Genomic DNA, 19871 nt, shown 5'->3' with positions numbered 1-19871 from the left:
AATATAACTTCAGACTACTTGAATTACATAGGAATTTGGAGAAACAACAAACTAACGTTTATTGAGTATAATGCATTTAATTGCATAACGGTGCTGACGCTTTGCAAAAGTTCAACTGAGCTGAAACTGTTTTGATGATTTTCATTTGTATTCAGTATCTGAGGCTCCTTGCTTAAGTATCCTACAATAATCAGCCAGCATCGATAGACCAATTGCTCTGCTACAGTTTTCCATGGCCGCAATGTCCTGGTGAAAACTTTCACTGTGCTCGTCACTGACAGGGTCAAGATTTGAAGGGATGAAGTCTAAATGGGAATGCAGAAAATGAATCTTGAGTGACATGTTGCACTTCATGGTTTTGTATGTTTGAAGCATGTCAACAACCAGCTGCATGTAGTTTGGTGCTCTGTAGTTGCCAAGAAAATTTTCAACATCCTTGAATGGTATCCGTGCAATTTTCTTTGGTCGACTAGAGCTTCTTCAAATTGCCTGTCATTGATGACCTGCTTGATTTTGGACCACCAAAATGTCTTCCTTAATCGTGGCATCATTTATTCTGGGGAAACGTCTGTCTCCAATATCGAAATCCTTCATGGAAATTGTTGTTCCTCGTAGCAACAGATTCGATCCTTGCAGTCTTGAACCCAGTAATTCTGCTTTTGCCTTTGACAAACCCAAGTCCCTGACCAGATTATTTAACTAGATTGAGTTATCAGATGAGGCTCACTCAACATAAAGGATAAAATCTGTATCAGTATTGTTTTCCATTCCTGACTCGTGCATCATGGCATCTGCATTGTGCTCCTCTAGACTCAATGTCTCAGTACTGGAATACTCGTCATGTGGCACAGGTCTCATGACTGAAGGGAGATTGGGATATTCCATGGATTTCCTGTTTAGCAGAGAAACCAGAGACACTGGTCAGACAGAAATAGCAGTCTGTTATATGATCCTTCTGCTCTCGCTGTATCATCGGGGCAGTGAACGGCATTGGCTTCTGACTACCTCTAAGCTAAGCTCTAAGATGACTGCACATGTTGCGCAACAAATGTGAGGAGCTCAAAATAGAGCTCATAGGCTTTCTTAATAAGAGGATTCGTGTTTCATCTTTGAGATTTAAGCATACAGTTCCGACAAGTATCGCAGTTGTTGCAACATTGGCGAGACATTTTGCTATCACAAATACTGCTGAAAATACAATTACTTTATAATGAGTACGCACAATATGCTATGCGCGCAGAACATGCGCATCAACGGGATCGCAAATCAATATACGTGTCGAACGGTACCTCTCTTAAACCTGTCCTGCCATGCAGCATCCACCCTGCCCAGGCATGTCTGGACAAAATAGAAAACTTTTCAGCTTACATTGTGGGCAACATTTTAATTGACTTGAATTATGAATTGAAATTACAAATATAGGCGATTTTAAAATAAAAAGGTACATGATAGGGGAATTTCATGGTGCTATTCATGATGAAAGATTTAAAGTGCATTATCCAAGATTGTATGAGTTATACACTTTGAGATGTGTTTGCTTACAGGCAGCCACAAAGCAAGAAATCCAAAGAGCCCAATTTAAAAAAAAAACGCAAAAGACAGACCATAACCACTGTGCTGAGGAAAAAGACGGTCAGATAGAGAGACACCACCACCAGTCCCCCTCCCAAACCAGGAGCATACGAGATCTGAGCCAGATTGATCGGATCAGCGGCCAAAATACATGAAATACACCCAAAAGTATTCAGGAAGCAAAATTTTTTTGTTGTTGTCCAGTGTAATTGCTGTCAATGGGGTCTTCAGATTTTTTTTTCCGTATGCTTAATACAGCAGTTTTACTTTCGTGCTTGGTGAGTAATATGGAGGCTGCAATCACAAAGTACAAATCTCTTGATTTCGATTGGGGAGGTTTTCTTTCCCCATTTATTTTTTTTAAGGAATCTAAGTGAAGTTCAGTGGCGAGGCAAGTATTTATTGCCCATCCTAAGTGCTGTCGAGAAGGTAGTGATGAACCATTTTCTTTGACTCTATGGAGTAAATGAGCGGGAGCTATTGACCTTAGCAGAGGTCATAAAACGGGCGATGAGCAAAAGATTGGTGGGGTATGGAGCTTGCTGCCTGACAGCTTAGTAGCAACAAAAACACTCGTGACAGTTAAGACATAGATGTGTGCTTGAAGGTCAGTGACCTGCAGGATTGTTGGCCTGGTGCTGGGATTAGACTGGATCTTTCACTGGGTATGGACACAATGGACAGACAAGTCTCATCTTGTATGGTAACTTTTCTATGATCCTAAGTAAAGCTAGCTGATCTAGATGAGTCACCCTGACCTACTCTTCCCACATCTCCTGATCTTTTCATATAGTCCTAGATTTTAAGATACCTGTCAACTTTGCCTTGTAGATGGGATGGTTTCAGTTGATGGAATTATCAACTACTCTTTCCATCAGCTATTTACCTTTTCCTATATTCGTACATTTTCTTTCTCTCCAAGTATTTTTATATTTCTTATAACTACATAATCCATAAATTATCCCCAAAAGGAGGATGAGGACTTGTCCCAAGATATCTGCTGCGAGAGGATCTCTGGTAACTGAATATCTAAAATAAAAACGAAAATGCCAGAAGTGCTCAGCAGGTCAGGTCACATTTTTGAAAAGAGAAATGGTGAACATTTCAGATTGAAGACCTTTCATCAAACCTGACCACCTGGATATTTCCAGCATTTTCTGTTGTTTTAGAACTCTGGTCAATTTTATGAAAACTATTTTTCAGCCCTTGATTCTTTCAGGAGTTTGCAGTTGAGATGGAACATGGTAGTGCTTTGTGTGCATTGGATAACATGTGTTTTTCTGGGATTGTGTTGTTAATAATTGATAGTTTGAACTGCAAAAAAAATTGCAGATGATGAGAATCTAAAAATGAAGACATGAATTGCTGGAAATATTCAACAGGTCAGGCACCATTCAACAAGAGAAACAGTAAAGGTTTCAGGCTTACGACCTATTGGGCGTAAGTGATAAATTGCCTCAATTTGTTGACCTTTGTCACTTCTGATTTGTGACAGGTACAGATGCCAAACAGTGCGGAGTGCCAGCCAGTGAAATGTGCATTGCTGATCAATGCGGCTGGAGCATGGTCAGGCAAAGTAGCAGGGATGGTCGGGATTGGTAGTGGACCTGAAGGCACCTTGGAGGGAACGAAACTTCCTGTTGAACCTAGAAAAAGGTGAGCCAAAGAGGCAGCGATATGACAAAATAGAGAACTGGGGGATTGCATCATAAGCCACACAGAATCTGCAAAAAGCAAAAAAAAAAAATCAAGCTTTTTGTTTACAAAACAAATTGCAAGATTGGAGTTGTTTGTGTACGTGGAGAGAAAAGGTTTAGAAACGTGGGCCAAGTTCAAGCAAGTGAGACTTACTCAGGTAGGCAACTTGGTCACCGTGTCCATGTTGAGCTGAAGGGACTGTTTCCATGCTGTACGACACTGACTGTACAGTGTTTGGCAGAGATTATCCTGCCGTGAATCTTGATATAACCATGAAGCACAGAGAAAAGTTGCTTTAATAAGAAGTGGAATAAAGCCTGTGCTACCAGGAAGTAATTATTGGGCCATGAATGACATGCCTCAGTATAGGTAATCAAATTGTGTCATTGGGAATGTGCAATAATGAAGACTCATCCTGTTTTCACCTTGACTTCACTTCCCAGCAAGAGTTGACGGTCAGGTCTCCCATAGCAACCACCATTGCTGGAATTTATTATTTGTGAGATTAAGACTTGTTCCAAGAGCTATTTTCTATCTTGCCCCTTCTCTAGATATGTGTATGTATTCCACTGTCCAGATGGTCCCGGAGTGGATTGTCCATTATCTATTGACTACAGTGGAGTGTATTTCCGCCGAGAAGGCCTGGGTGGAAACTATGTGACAGGACTTTCGCCAGCTGAGGTAAGCACAGCCAGGTCTTTGTGAGTTGTGTGTTTTGCGCATTGAGTAGACAACTAGTGTGGATATGCTGACTCTTCCTCACATGCCCAAAAACAATACTTTTTTTTTCTCTTGGTTTTCTTTCTTAGTTCCTCTTCACTCCAGCTTAGCTCTATCTTTCCATGGTGGAGCATGACAATTCCACTCTGTGTTCAGTCTGATTTCTCTGCTGACATCAGGGACAAGTTGTTTGGTCCTGCAAGTCTGTGACATCTCCTAGGAAGAGCATGTTCCCCTCTCCTGCTTTGTAGACTGCCAGGTTTTTGCCTATTTGGCACTTCTGAAGTTGCTAAATAACTTAACTCCAGCTGAACAAACAGTTACCTGCACATGACACTGTTTAGCAATCCTTCGCTGCTGTCCAGCATACAAATAAAGGGTTCAGCAAAGGGTCATCAGCACCTTCTATCACTGTCAGACAGATTATACATTTACGGTTAATATTTAAGGGCTAGATTGAAATCTAACTAGGACAGGTGAGATGAAGTTCTACCTTGTGCCAGCTGCAAAAGTTTAATGTAAAATTGACTTTGTTAGTCTCATTCCAGTGGCATTGTGTATCTTAAACACAAAATATTCTGCAGATGCTGGGATCAAAGCAACACTCACAACACGCTGGAGGAACTCAGCAGGTCGGGCAGCATCCGTGGAAACGATCAGTCAATGTTTCGGGCTGGAACCCTTTGTCAGGACTGTAGAGGGAAGGGGCAGAGGCCCTATAAAGAAGGTGGGGGGAGGGTGGGAAGGAGAAGGCTGGTAGGTTCCAGGTGAAAAACTAGTAAGGGGAAAGATAAAGGGGTGGGGGAGGGGAATCAGGGAGGGGATAGGCAAGAAAGGTGAAGAAGGAATAGGGGAAAACACAATGGGTAGTAGAAGGGGGCAGAACAATGAGGGAGGTGGTAGGCAGCTGGGGGAGGGGGCAGAGTGACATAGGGATAGGGGAAGGGAGGGGGAGGGAATTACCGGAATTTGGAGAATTCTATGTTCATACCAAGGGGCTGGAGACTACCTAGACAGTATATGAGGTATTGCTCCTCCAACCTGAGTTTAGCCTCATCAGGAGGAGGCCATGTATGGACATATCCAAATGGGAATGGGAAGCAGAGTTGAAGTGGGTGGCAACTGGGAGACCTTGTCTGTTGTGGCGGACGGAGTGGAGGTGCTCGACGAAGCGGTCCCCCACTTTCTTTATAGGGCCTCTGCCCCTTCCCTCTTCAGTCCTGATGAAGGGTTCCGGCCCAAAATGTTGACTGATCGTTTCCACGGATGCTGCCCGACCTGCTGAGTTCCTCCAGCTTGTTGTGAGTGTGGCATTGTGTATCTGATGTGTGAGTATTTGAGTTGGTACAGTAGGGAGATCTTTGTTCTGCACCTGACCTGTCCTGCAGTTTGGTTTGATGTTTGTGACAGGAACTTTTGCATTTTCAGTCCCTAATATTCACTTTTTTTTAAGATTAGATTATGAGGACACGCAGTCCTGTTTTATTGTCATTTAGTAATACATGCATTAAGAAATGATACAATTTTCCTCCAGAATGATATCACAGAAACACAAGACAAACCAAGACTTAAAAAAAAACTGACAAAAACCACATAATTATAACATAGTTACAACAGTGCAAAGCAATACCGTAATTTGATAAAGAACAGACCATGGGGCACAGTTTAAAAAAAAAAAAGTCTCATAGTCTCTCGAAAGTCCCATCATCTCACGCAGACGGTGGAAGGAAGTAAAAAAAGCTCTCCCTGCCATGAGCTTCCAGCGCCGCAAACTTGCCGATGCAGCACCCTGGAAGCACCCGACCACAGCCGACTCTTGAGTCCGTCTGAAAGCTTCGAGCCTCCGACCAGCCCTCCGACACCGAGCACCATCTCTGCCAAGTGCTTCGACCCCGACCCCAGCCCCGGCAACAAGCAATAGGCAAAGCTGAGGATTTGGGGCCTTCCCCTCCGGAGATTCTCGATTGCACAGTAGCAGCGGCAACGAACCAGGCATTTCAGAAGTTTCTCCAAATGTTCCTCCGTGCTTCTCACATCTGTCTCCATCAAATCAGGATTGTGCATGGCATCCTACTTACAAATACGATATCATTTTTGCAATAACATTTACAATTAAAACAAGTTGACTATCCCTATCTCTGCATGTGGCTGCTTTGCTGCATAGGCACACATCTCTCTCTCCCTTGGTAACTCCAGTTCTTGGCTCTTGTAGGAAGAGGAGCCAGACTCCAGTGATCTGGAAGTGAGTTATGAATACTTCGATGAGGAGGTGTGGCCAAAACTGGCTCAGAGAGTGCCTGCCTTCGAGTCCCTGAAGGTAAGTTGTCTGAACATCTTTAAAGAACATTGATGCATTTTTGTTTGTTTTCACATCAGCTCTGAAGCTGTCCTCAGTATCTTACACCATTGGTCATTAAATGTAGGGAGCCTACCCAATTGCTGATGCTTGGCTGGTAGTAGGAGGCATATCTATAAGCTGTCCTTCTCACCACTTCTGCTACATTATGGAGGTCGAGCAATGATCTGGAAGATGACTCGAGCTATTTATTTCTCTTCTTTGGGGACTTGGACCTGCCTGGCCTGAATATCTCTTGTGTGGTGTTTCTTTTCTGCAATAACTGGATGAGTTGAAAAATGACTATCCTAATAATCTTTCCTTGAAGGACTTTCTGTAGAATTTCATACAGCACCTCTCGAGGTCTCTGTAGGAATGAGTACAGGTTGTGTACCCCTTATCCAAAATTCCAAAATCCAAAAACCTCTGAAATCCAAATTTATTTATTTATTTTTAAGCACTGACATGATGTCACAAATGGAAAATTTAACATGCGCTGGGAAGGTTCCCAGGCAATGCCTAGGTCACTGCGCACCACACAGTTCTGAGAAGTGACCTCACATATATAATGAACAGAGTTAATGAAAAATAGAAAAACACTGCATAAAGTGAAAAATGAAAATCTCAATTGTGTATTATCAGTGTTGGAGCGAATATGTACCACTTAACAGTGTGCTGATCATGATACAAGCAAAGATCTACGATGATGATCTGAAAATTGAAAGTGGTTGTGAATACTTTGTAGGCTGGTTGCAGAAATTTAAGATGACACAGCATTAAATTTTTAAAGCGTCAGCTAATCATGAAAATCTAACACCAGAACAAGTCCACAATGCTGATTGTTTTTATACCTTACATAAAACCTGAAAAAATGTAAAATGCAAATACAGTGCTCTGTAACTTAATCAAAACACATCATCGTAGGTAGATACTGAAAGCCTGCTGTTTGTTTGTTCAACAGCTGATTCATGTATTCTCCCAGTGCTGCTGTGCTACTTTTTGTTACCCTGCACACATTATATTTTCATTATATTAATGTTATAATTTTACTGTTAAGTGCAGATGCGTGATGAACAAGTGAAAGACAAAGATTGCTTACTGGTCGCACATAAATTCAGTTGGAAATGATGCGATCCCAAGCTATCACACTATATATTCCAAAATCCGAAAAACTCCCAAATCTCGAACACCTCTGGCCCCAAGCATTTTGGGTAAGGAGTACTCAACCTGTATTATTAGAATCATTTAGACATTCCCCCTAAAATCTTTTGGCAGGTCATTGGCAAGTTTAACATTGCATGTCCATTATTGTGGAAATTATTCAACAATTTTGGCAAGGAAACTATCTAGTTTTGTGAATTACCTACTATGTGGAAGATTTACTTTGTTAAATATTGGTCTTACTAAAGCAGTTGTTCATAGTCAGCTTCTCTGTGGCTTCTTGAAATTGTTGTTTATGCTTGATTACCAGTTGCACTCAGAAGTAGTTTTGGCAAGAGACTGTTTGCTTTTTTAATGAGAAGGATATGTTTTCATATTGCCCTTTAACCTCTCCAACCCAGAATTGCCTTTTTCATATTAGTACTAAATTGTTTTAATTATTTTCTCTCCTTACTAAATCCATTTTTCTTCTCTTTCTGTATATGATTTCACTTTCCATACCTATTTTCCTTAGCTTGCTGTATAAACACATTAGCTAAGAAGATATTGGTAAATAGGTTTATTATTGTCATGTACCAAGGTACAGTGGAAAAACTTGCCTTCATACAGATCAATTCATTAAGACAGTGCATTGAGGTAGAGCAACGTAAATCAGTAACCATTGAGTGCAAAATAAAGTGTTAGATTTACAGAGAAAGTGCGGTCAGGTAGACAACAAGGTGTAATAGAGAGATTGTGAGATTAAGAGTCCATCTTTTCATACTAGAGAACTGTTCAAAAGATTATAAGAGCGGGAGAGAAGCTGTCATTGAGCATGGTGGTACATGCTTTCAGGTTTCTGTATCATGTAGGTGCTAGGGCCAAGGAAGCTCACTGACCTCTCTACTTCCTCAGGAGGCGAAAGAAATTTGGCATGTCCCCATTGACCCTTACCAATTTTTATTGATGCGTCATAGAAAGCATCCTATCTGAATTCATCACAGCTTGGTATGACAATTGACCTGCATGTGACTGCAAAACATTGCAGAGAGTTGTGCGCACAGTTCAGCACATTAGTGCCCATGGAGGGGAGGCTTGTTTCTATCTGTACTGTACTTCTCTCTGTCTCAGTAAAGCAGTCAGCATAATCGAAGACCCTACCAACCTTAGACATTCTCTCTTCTCCCCTCTCCCATCAGGCAGAAGATTTTTAAAAAAGCCCGAAAGCGCATATCACCAGGCTCAAGGACAACTTCTACCCTGCTGTTATGGTCATGCACTTTGGTAGTAGAAATGAATGTGCAGACTATTTTCTATTCCAAAAATCTGAGATGCAAAGGTACTTGGGAGTCCTTGTGCAGAACACCCTAAAGGTTAACTTGCAGGTTGAGTCGGTGGTGAGGAAGGTAAATGCCATGTTAGCATTCATTTCAAGAGGTCTGGAATACAAGAGCAAGGATGTGATGCTGAGGCTTTAAAAGGCACTGGTGAGGCCTCACCTTGAGCATTGTGAATAGTTTTCAGCCCCTCATCTTAGAAAAGATGTGCTGGCGTTGGAAAGATTTCACAAGGATGATTCTGGGAATGAAAGGGTTATCATACAGGGAATGTTTGATGACCCTGGGTCTGTACTCACTGAAATTTAAATGAAGGATGAAGGGGGGGATCTCATTGGAACCTTTTGAATGTTGAAAGGCCCAGCCAGAGTAGCTGTGGAAGAGATGTTTCCCATGGTGGGGGAGTCTAGGACAAGAGGGCATAGCCTCAGGATAGAGGGGCGACCATTTAAAACAGGGATGCAGAGAAGTTTCTTTAACCAGAGAGTGAATTTGTAGCATTTATTACCACAGGCAGCTGTGGAGGCTAGGGTGTTAGGTGTATTTAAGGCAGGGTGTTAAAGGCTAGGGTGTTAGGTGTATTTAAGGCAGAGATTGATATGTTGATATCTTGATTGGCCACAGCATCAAAGGTTACAGGGAGAAGGCTGGGGAGTGGGGCTGGGGGGGTGGGGGAAGGATGAGCAATCATTGAGTGGCAGAGCAGACTTGATGGGCCAATGGCCTAATTCTGCTCCTATGTCTTGTGATCTTATCAAGTGGCTCCTTGGTACTACAAGGTGAACTTTTGCCCTCGCAACCTACAGTGGTGTTGGAAAGTTTGTAAACCCTGTAAAAACATATTTCTGTTTCTGCACAAGTATGACCTAAAATGTGATCAGATTTGCTTGCAAGTCCTAAAACTAGATAGAGAACCCAATTAAATAAATAACACAAAAAAAATCATATTTGTTTGTTTACTTAGAGAAATGATCCAATGTTGCATGTATTTGTTGGGGGGAAAAAACTGAACCTCTGGGGTGATGCCTTCTGCGAAAGCTATTTGGAGTCGGGTGTTCCAATCAATGTGATGAGATTGGAGGTGTGGATTGTCCTACCCTATAAAAAAAGACACACAAAGGCAGGTATTGACAGAGCCTGCTCTTCTCAAGAGAGATCTGTTTATATGCACCATGCCTCGATCAAAACAACTTTCAGAGGACCTTAGAAGAATTGTAGAGATACATGGAGCTGGAAAAAGCTACAAAAGCATTTCTAAAGACCTCAGTGTTCATCAGTCCACAGTAAGAGAAATTGTCTACAAATGGAGGAAACTCAGTACTGTTGCCACACTCCCCAGGAGTGAGCATCCTGCAAAGATCACACCAAAGACAGAATATGCAGTGCTGAAGGAGGTGAAAAAGAATCTACCCAAGGGTAACAGCAAAAGACCTGCAGAAATCTCTAGAACTTGCTAAAGTTTCTGTTCATGTGTCCACTATAAGAAAAGTACTGAACAAGAATGATGTTCATGGAAGGACACCATGGAGGAAACCACTGCTGTCCAAAAAAAAAGTTGCCGCCCATCTCACGTTTACAAAAGACTACCTGGATGTTCCACAACACTTCTGGGACAATGTTCTGTGGACAGATGAGACAAAAGTTGAATTTGGCAGAAATGCACACTGCTACGTTAGGAGGGAAAAGGGTACTGCACACCAACCCGAAAATCTCATCCCAACTGTGAAGCATGATGGAAGGAGCTGCTTTGCTGCCTCAGGGCCACCAGTGGATGTGGTATATTTGGATTTGAAAATGCTAGATTATCAAAGATGTGATAACAGCACATTTGGAAAGCGGTGAAATGATCAGACAAAGTCAGCATGGATTTGTGAAAGGAAAATCATGTCTGACGAATCTCATAGAATTTTTTGAGGATGTAACTAGTAGAGTGGATTGGGGAGAACCAGTGGATGTGGTATATTTGGATTTTCAAAAGGCTTTTGACAAGGTCCCACACAGGAGATTAGTGTGCAAACTTAAAGCACACGGTATTGGGGGTAAGGTATTGATGTGGGTGGAGAATTGGTTAGCAGACAGGAAGCAAAGAGTGGGAATAAACGGGACCTTTTCAGAATGGTAGGCAGTGACTAGTGGGGTACCGCAAGGCTCAGTGCTGGGACCCCAGTTGTTTACAATATATATTAATGACTTGGATGAGGGAATTAAATGCAGCATCTCCAAGTTTGCGTATGACACGAAGCTGGGCGGCAGTGTTAGCTGTGAGGAGTATGCTAAGAGGATGCAGGGTGACTTGGATAGGTTGGGTGAGTGGGCAAATTCATGGCAGATGCAATTTAATGTGGATAAATGTGAAGTTATTCACTTTGGTGGCAAAAACAGGAAAACAGATTATTATCTGAATGGTGGCCGATTAGGAAAAGGGGAGGTGCAACGAGACCTGGGTGTCATTATACACCAGTCATTGAAAGTGGGCATGCAGGTACAGCAGGCGGTGAAAAAGGCGAATGGTATGCTGGCATTTATAGCGAAAGGATTCGAGTACAGGAGCAGGGAGGTACTACTGCAGTTGTACAAGGCCTTGGTGAGACCACACCTGGAGTATTGTGTGCAGTTTTGGTCCCCTAATCTGAGGAAAGACATCTTTGCCATAGAGGGAGTACAAAGAAGGTTCACCAGATTGATTCCTGGGATGGCAGGACTTTCATATGAAGAAAGACTGGATGAACTGGGCTTGTACTCGTTGGAATTTAGAAGATTGAGGGGGGATCTGATTGAAACGTATAAGATCCTAAAGGGATTGGACAGGCATGATGCAGGAAGATTGTTCCCGATGTTGGGGAAGTCCAGAACGAGGGGCCACCGTTTGAGGATAGAGGGGAAGCCTTTTAGGACCGAGATTAGGAAAATCTTCTTCACACAGAGAGTGGTGAATCTGTGGAATTCTCTGACACAGGAAACTGTTGAGGCCAGTTCATTGGCTATATTTAAGAGGGAGTTAGATATGGCCCTTGTGGCTACGGGGATCAGGGGGTATGGAGGGAAGGCTGGGGTGGGGTTCTGAGTTGGATGATCAGCCATGATCATACTGAATGGCGGTGCAGGCTAGAAGGGCTGAATGGCCTACTCCTGCACCTATTTTCTATGTTTCTAAACAGCTTGTAATCATTGAGGGAACGATGAATTCAAAATTTGTATTAAGACATTTTACAGGAGAATGTTGCGGTAGCAGTCTGTCACCTTTAGCTTAATGCAACAGGACAGTGATCCAAAAGACAAGAGTAAATCAACAACAGAATGGTTTAAAAAGAAGAAAATTCATGTTTTGGGTTGGCAGAGTCAAAGTCCTGACCTTAATCTTATATAAGTGTTGTAGAAGGACCTGAAACAAGCAGTTCATGTAAGGAATCCCACCAACATCCCAGAGTTGAAGCACTTTTGTAAGAAAGAATGGCCTAGAATTCCTCCAAGCTGACATGTAGGATTGATCAACAGTTACTGGAAATGCTTGGTTGAAGTTTCAAAGGTTTCAAATGTACATTTAATGTCAGAGAAATGTATACAATATACATCCTGAAATGCTTTTTCTTTCCAAACATCCACGAAAGTTATTGCTGTACAGGGTGGGGGGTGTGGGGTGGGTCACACCAGTTACTGAAAGCAAAGGTTCACATACTTTTTCCAACCAGCATGTAATATTTGATCATTTTTCTCAGTAAATAAATGAACAAGTATAATGTTTTTTGTGTTATTTAATTGGCCCCTCTTTCTCTAGTTCTAGGACTTGCATGAATACCTGATCACATTTTAGGTATATTTATGCAGAAATAGAGAAAATTGTGCAGGGTGCACAAAATTTTCTAGCAACAAACTTTCTTGTGACACTGTCTACAACAAAAGTGCTGGAAATCCAGAGCAACACACAAAAGTCCACTTCTTCCTCCTTTCTCGTCCTGAAGGAGGGTCTTGGCCCGAAATGTCAACTGTTTATTCATTTCTGTAGATGATGCCTGACCATCTGAGTTCCTCTAGTGTTTTTGTGTGTTGCTTTTGTCCAGTATTCCTGTTTGGTACCTCCCTTTCTATGTAACCTCTTTCAGTCATATCAGAAGACACTGCATTCACATAATTCCAGCTTCCCATTACTCATTGTGTGTTTCGCCATCTTGTCTTGTCAGCTTTGAAACTGCCCACCTCTTAATTTTGCTTTATTTCTTCTCTTCCGTAATAACCTTAAGACTTGATCAAATTTTTGCTTGCTCCTAACTAACGCTTCTGTGAGGCTGTATACGGTATATTTGCAGAGGGTCCTTGTGCAAAAGATGTTTTCTGTTCTACTCTAATATCTTTCTCTTCTCAGTTGAAAACAGCCTGGGCAGGTTACTACGATTATAACACCTTTGACCAGAATGCAGTCATTGGTATTCACCCACTGGTTACCAACATGTTTTTTGCCACCGGCTTCAGTGGCCATGGCCTTCAGCAGTCACCGGCTGTGGGCAGAGCCATGGCTGAGCTCATCCTCGATGGAAGATTCAAAACGCTGGACCTTGGTGTATTTGACTTCATCCGATTCTACAGAGGTACCAAAGTACTGGAAAAAAATATAGTGTGAATTTATAAAATTCAGCTCTGCTGTTGTCAGACTTCCTAAAAGATGCATTTGTCCCAATGAACTTGTTGTAAAATCATAATTTGGTAAAGTGATAATGAATCTTTTGGAATGTAGATACTCATGGTACAAAGAATTTCACAGGCTTTATTGTTTTACTAGCATAATCTTTCAGTGAGTGCCTGATCATCTCCAAGCTTATTTAATAAAAATTAAACCCAGGCCAATAAAATGGATTTTTAAACCCTAATTGCTTTAAAAAGGGATATCCACCATTTAGGGGAGGTTTTCCCTTTCTGTCAGTTGTATTCGCTACTTAAATCACTGAGTGAATACAGTTAAATTGTCCCTATTTTTTGCTTTTACACTTCAAACATTTAATAAATGACGAAAAATGCTGAAAATGCTCAGTGGATCAGGTAGCCATCTGTGGAGTGGGGAAGATGAGTGTATTCTGTAACATATCACGATGTTGGGTGGGCAAATCAAATTTGATCAAAGAAATGCAAGGGTAAAGCAAGGCCAGGAAATAGAGTAAATTGTAAGTAACAGCAGCAGTGAGATCTTGGAGTGCATGTCTGCTGGCTCCTAAAGTTAGCGAGACAGGTGGATAATGTTTTTAACAAGATGTATTGGATACCTCACTGAAGAGAAAGTAGAGGGAAGATGTACAAGAATGTAGCCAGTGATAGAAAAGTTCTGTAATAAGGAATGTCTATTTTTTGTGGAACAGAAGATGAGATGTGAATAAAATTGTATAAAATTATGAGAAATATAGTGTGATTAGGAAGGAACTATCTCCTTAGCAGAGAAGCCATTAACTAATGTTGTGGCTGCAGGAACATGAGGTATCTGTCTTTATTAATGGGGTCTGCATACCCAGAAACTGACTGAAGTTTGATATCCCAAAATGCCAGGAGAAAAAAGGCAAGGGTTCTATAAATGTGCAGGCTTTGAGAACAGACAGTTGGAGATGTGTGCTATGATAGATTGTCTCTTTTCCCCTCTCCTTGTGATTCTTTTAAACTATCTGCAGTTCTATGCAAAAGTCTTGAGCACAGATATGTAGCCAGCATGCCTTCAGACTTCTGCTAAGTACTATATTTGTCAATGTGGAGCAGAGAGCCAGTTTGTAAATCTGGAAGGAGCAGAGGATATTGGAAATGGTGAGGGTGGAGCACCACAGGAGGGGTATGGGACAGGTGGCAGAGAAGGATGGCCTGGGGTGGGGGGAAGTGGCGCGGGTGCAGACACACCCAGCCCTGACACACCAGGCAAGGTTATTTGATTCCAAACAATTGGTTTATTGATCACTACAGAATGTCTCTCTGGTGCTTCCCACTCCCTCCCCTCTCCCTTCCCCTTTTCCAAACCACGTTCCCCCTCACACTACCCCTTTCCCACTCTCAGTCCACAATGGAGACCCATATCAGAATCAGGTTTATCATCACTCACATATGTCGTGAAATGCAAGGGAAGTTGAGTTTAAAAATCACTGGAAGAGCACTCAGCTATCCATACAGTCACTGTTATGGAAACACTGCATGTCTGAAGGACTGATTTCTTTACCAATGGCATTTCCTGCCAATTTGCAGTTAGTTTGTTCCAAGAAAGTAACACACAGTTTGCAGGATATGTATTTTTCCCAGTTGTAAATATGTAACATTATTGAACCTGTCTTTCCACTTGTGAGGGAAAGTAAACCTGTAGTACCTATTGAATTTGTATTCAACCACCTGGAATGCAAGTCAAAGTTTTGACACATTGTCAGTAAACTGACACATAGAGTAGATAGGGGTTAAAGTGAGTTGGTATTGTAGTGTCAGCTGTCACATTAAGGCTACTGTAACATCTCACCAAGTTTTATCACTGTAGGATAAGGAATTCTGGGCTTTGTTACTTGGATTCCCTCATCTGAGCTTTAGCACAAGCAGTAGATATTCAATTGCAGGTGGTTAGTGAGAGATACCAGTCCTACACAGGGGAATTGAAGAACAAAGTTGAAAACTGGACTCCTCATTCTACAGTATTTTGAAAAGATAACACAAACACTTTAATCTACGGGCTGGAAACTGTTGATCTTAACATCTAGTTGGCTGTCATGGTCATGAGAACCTACTGCCCTGTATGCTGCAGGGTTCTGTGATTCTGACAAATCATTGCAGACCTGATGAATGACAATGAACCAAGTGACACTATCACAGAGCAGTTAGTTGATGGCTTCTGTCACAGAGAACGAGCTGCTTTCAGTTCCATATTAATTTAAACATTGGGAATTAATCTTATGGGCCTGGTGCAGAAGTATGCTAGTCTTCAAAACTAGATGAGTGCCACAAGTTAACAAATAGACTGAAGTCTTTGCTCATTGCACAGTTGGATTATCACCTTGCAATCAATGTTAAGGGGTTGGGCGAGAGGTGTTTTTTTTTGCCTCTGGTTCAAGTCCTATATTGCTGTTTCCATATTATGTGGTTTATTATGTGGAAGCAGCAATGTGGCTCAGTGGGGGAACACAGAAAGAAGTCTGAGGGATAAATAAACCCTTTTCCCCTTTGGACAAGCTGCACTTTCTCCCTTGGCAATTAAGTATCACACAAGGAGCCAAATCCCTGTAAAGTGAAAATTCCCTAAGGGCATTTGTACTCTAGGGTGCCATCTAGTGGCAGTAGAGTAATTTGCTGCTTCATCAATTTAATAATTGAAAACCCAGAGGAGGAACTGAGAGAGAAAAGTTAATTGTAAAATGCTGCTAAGTTTTATTTTTTTTAAATGATCATGTCATAGATTTTCATATGGTAACACTGAATGAAAGAGTGGGAGGTGGGTCGTGCTCTAAATGTATAAGCTGAAACTGTTACTTTGTATTTTTAATAAATTGCAATTTTGTTTAAAACGTTCACCTTTGTTCTTTTGTGTGTGTTTTCTGTAAAAGATCCTTGGGGCTTTGGCGTAGGCCTTTTCGAAGGTCACACTTTTGGCTGTTTAATCGGTGCTGATGTTAACTGATAACAGAATGCTGCATTCCATTGGCAGCTCTTCAGACAATGAAGTTCATGCCCATCGGTGGCAGGGTCCTAGACAACATTCAGCCATGAATGGGTGGCAGGTAACCTTCATCCCACAGCAAGTGGCAGGCTTTTAGTGGCACTACTTTGGCCAGATTCCCTCCTGTCACCATTCTTGGGGCATCATCATAAACCAGAAACCTAATAAGATCAGCCATATAAATAATGGGATCCTGCTGCAAGAGTTTTGTATCCTGATTCCTCCAAGCCTTTTCCACTGTTGATGAGGCATGGCGGGAGAGTGGTGGAATTCACTCCACAGGCATGAGTTCAACTGCAACAACTTCGAGAACATTTCAGAATAAAAGCAGGCATCCCATCCACTGCGGTTTAGACTAAGTGAATAGTTGCAGCAATTTTATTGGAGTGTGTCCTCGTGAGGGAGTATAGTAGATCTAAATCCTCCTCCACAACTTGAGCTGGGCTGGCATTTCAGATGTAGTGTATAGGCAGCACTGCATTGTTGCACATTGGTATTGAAGCATCATTTGACTAACGATAGCTTTAAGAAATCTGAGGAAAATTAAAACCAAATGTAATCCAGATTAACTCCACTGACTGACAGCTAGCACAGAAGACAGTTTGGGAGCCTTTGCACATCACTCGTGCAGAAGTTCCTTTGGGTGGTTGCCAAATCTACTGCCCCTCCAAGTGGGTGGCATAGTAGTGTGGAGGTTAGCATAGCATTATTACAAAGCCAGCAATCAGAAGATGGGGGTTTAACCAATTTCCCCCGGGATCAATAAAGTATGACTATGACTAAATCCTGCCGTTGTCTGTAAGGAATTTGTACATTCTTCCTGTGATTGTGTGGGTTTCCTCCCATGTTCCAAAAAGGTGAATGGGTTAGGGTTTGTAAATTGTGGGCAGGCTATGTTGGTGCTGGAAATGGGGAGCCACTTGTGGGCTGCTCCCAAGCACATCACAAATAATGCATTTTAATGTATGTGCCAATGTTTGTGTGACAAATGAAGCTAATCTAATCTTTAAGTCTCAAACTCCTTTAATTGTTTCATAAGTTGTCCATAATAAAACCTGAAGTGTAATTATTCTTTTGACTGCCCAACTCCATTTGCAATTTTTCATATGATGTAGCATCTGGACAACGTCAAGCATGTAACAAGCAAGTATTCAAGATCACTTGCAGAGAAGAAATAAACTGCAACACATGGGATACCACCATCTGCAGGTTTCCCTCGAGGTGCACACCACCTTGCCTTGGAAATTTATCACCGTTCCCTTATCATCACAGGTCTAATTCCTGAAACTCTCAACAGCATTGCTGAAACACCATCAGCAGAAGGACTGCATGGTTCAGGATGTGTGCTCACCACCACCTTCTAAAGGGCTATTTAGGATGAACAGTAAATTCTGGTGTCATTTATGTGCATTGGAGAAAGTGACTGTGTTCCTGACTGCTTGACCATCCACATATTCGGGCAATATCATAGACTACTCCAGCAAGAGTGAAAAACTGTTCCAATGATATCCCATCCACTATCTTTAGCATTTCCCCTAGCTTAGTCACAGTTTGTGTAGGGTCAACAGCAGTCCCACACTGAATAGAATTTATCTCCCTTTAAGAGAAGTTATAAAAGAATACTATGGATGTTCTGTTCCCCTCTTAGCTTTCCCAGGCACCAATCTGTAGAAGGAGGCCATTCTGCTCATCAAGCCTATGCTGGCTCTCACAATAGCAAGCCTATTAGTCCTATTCTCCTATATCCATTTAGCTTATTCTCTTTCACAGAAGCCTTAAGTCCCACACCACCAAGTTAAAGATCAGCCACTTCACTTCAACTTCCCAGCCACAACCCTAATCATTACAAATAATCTCTTCTCAGGCTTCCAGCCAGTACAGGCATTGATTTTAACCAACGTTTTGATGACAGACTCTGCCACCTTCATCAGGGATGATGTCTCGGTATGTTTAGTCCGGTGGTATTTATACCCACATTGCCCAGCCCTCCTGATTGGTTAGTCCTCATTGCCCGGCCCTCCTGATTGGTTAGTCCTCATCCAATCAGGTTTCCGCACTCTCACCTTGTTTACAATCAAGTACCAGTTCTTTCTAAGAGTGAGACCTCCTTTGTTAAAATTCTTTCCATCTAATTTTATTTCAATGGCTTCCTTCACCAGGCAGTCCTAAAAGCCATTAGCGTGGCACAGTAGTTTAGTGCCACCGAAGTCAATTTTATGGTCATTGCAAATGCAATGTTCTTCTACCACCAATTTCTCTGGGTAACCCAAATTGGATACACCTCCTATGCTCCTTTGATGTGGCTTTCCACTGTGTGTCCCATCTGGTTGGTATACGCTGCTCCACATTCACAGGGAATCCTGTATGCTAGCTGTCCTGAGTCCCAGGTCATCTTTGACCCATATAAGCTGTGACTTGAGCTTCCTTATGAGTTTGTGGATGGTATTAATCTCGTATTTCTTCATGGTCCTGGCGATTCTTACCGAAACCGTGGAAATATAAGAAAGACAGGTGCTAGTGATGGGTTCCTTCTCATTATGTTTCCTGGCTTTTAAGGGCCTGATTGATTCCTTCATATTGTAGCCATTCTGTAGGAACATCATGTGTAGTCATCTTATTTCCTCATGGAGACTCTCCGGGTCCGAAATAGTTTCACACGGTTAATCAAAGTAGAAAGAACTGCTCTATGTTGGGAAGCCTAGAGAAAAGGAGTTTCATCAAAGATGAAGGTCTAGCTCTAATAACTGGAATTCAGTTGTAAACAAGGTGAGAGAGGGGAAACCTGATTGGATGAGGACTAATTAGGAAGGATGGACAAGGGGGGTGGGGGTGTAAATACCACCAGACTATACATGGCCAGGCATCACCTCTGATGAAGATGGCAGAGTTTGTCATTGAAACATTGGTTAAAATTGATACCTGTACCCAGCTGGAAACCCAAGAAGGATTTATTTGTCATATGCCTGGAAAGTACTAGATCCTTTTTCACCTAATCATTTAGCAACACTGTAAAAACTGCACTAAAGTAAATTTTGTTTTTATTTGTTCTAATTGTATTCTTTCTTTTAAAAATTGTGTGTAATTTTGTTTTTTTCTTGCGGGATAATGGTATGTGCCTGAGATGCTTCTGCAAATATGTGGATATGACAACAAACACGACTTTGGGCTGCTTTTATTCAAAGTCAGGTGTGGTATCCAGGCACCCTGGTAAGAATGTCTTAAATGTGAAATTTAAGGGAAAACACGTCAGGTTGTAGTCACACTTCCTTATGCAGAGGAAGCTGGTTGTAGTTGACAAATGACAAACACTGCAGGAGTTTCTCAGGGTAGTGTCCTGGTCCCAACTATCTCCAGAAACACACGAGATTCTGCAGATGTTGATAATCTTGAGCAACACACACAAATGCCGATC

General features: G+C 41.9%; 1 protein-coding gene across 2 annotated transcripts in view; it reads left to right on the top strand.

Annotated features, from left to right (window-relative positions):
* Positions 1–16305, top strand: part of foxred1 (FAD-dependent oxidoreductase domain containing 1) — a 47369-nt gene extending 31064 nt beyond the window's left edge. The window contains exons 8-11 of one of the 2 annotated variants that reach the window (XM_063038702.1): positions 3068–3228; positions 3822–3951; positions 6203–6307; positions 13163–16305. In XM_063038702.1, the coding sequence (XP_062894772.1) occupies positions 3068–3228; positions 3822–3951; positions 6203–6307; positions 13163–13417 (651 nt within the window). In that variant the 3' untranslated portion in view covers positions 13418–16305. Of the gene's footprint in view, positions 1–3067; positions 3229–3821; positions 3952–6202; positions 6308–7387; positions 7675–13162 lie in introns of those variants that run through there. The other variant, XM_063038703.1, reaches the window with a different exon arrangement.
* The last annotated feature ends 3566 nt before the right edge of the window (positions 16306–19871 follow it).

This window comes from Mobula hypostoma, chromosome X2, assembly GCF_963921235.1.
Source record: "Mobula hypostoma chromosome X2, sMobHyp1.1, whole genome shotgun sequence".
Classification (NCBI taxonomy): domain Eukaryota; kingdom Metazoa; phylum Chordata; class Chondrichthyes; order Myliobatiformes; family Myliobatidae; genus Mobula; species Mobula hypostoma.
This window is presented reverse-complemented; position numbering and strand designations above follow the sequence as displayed.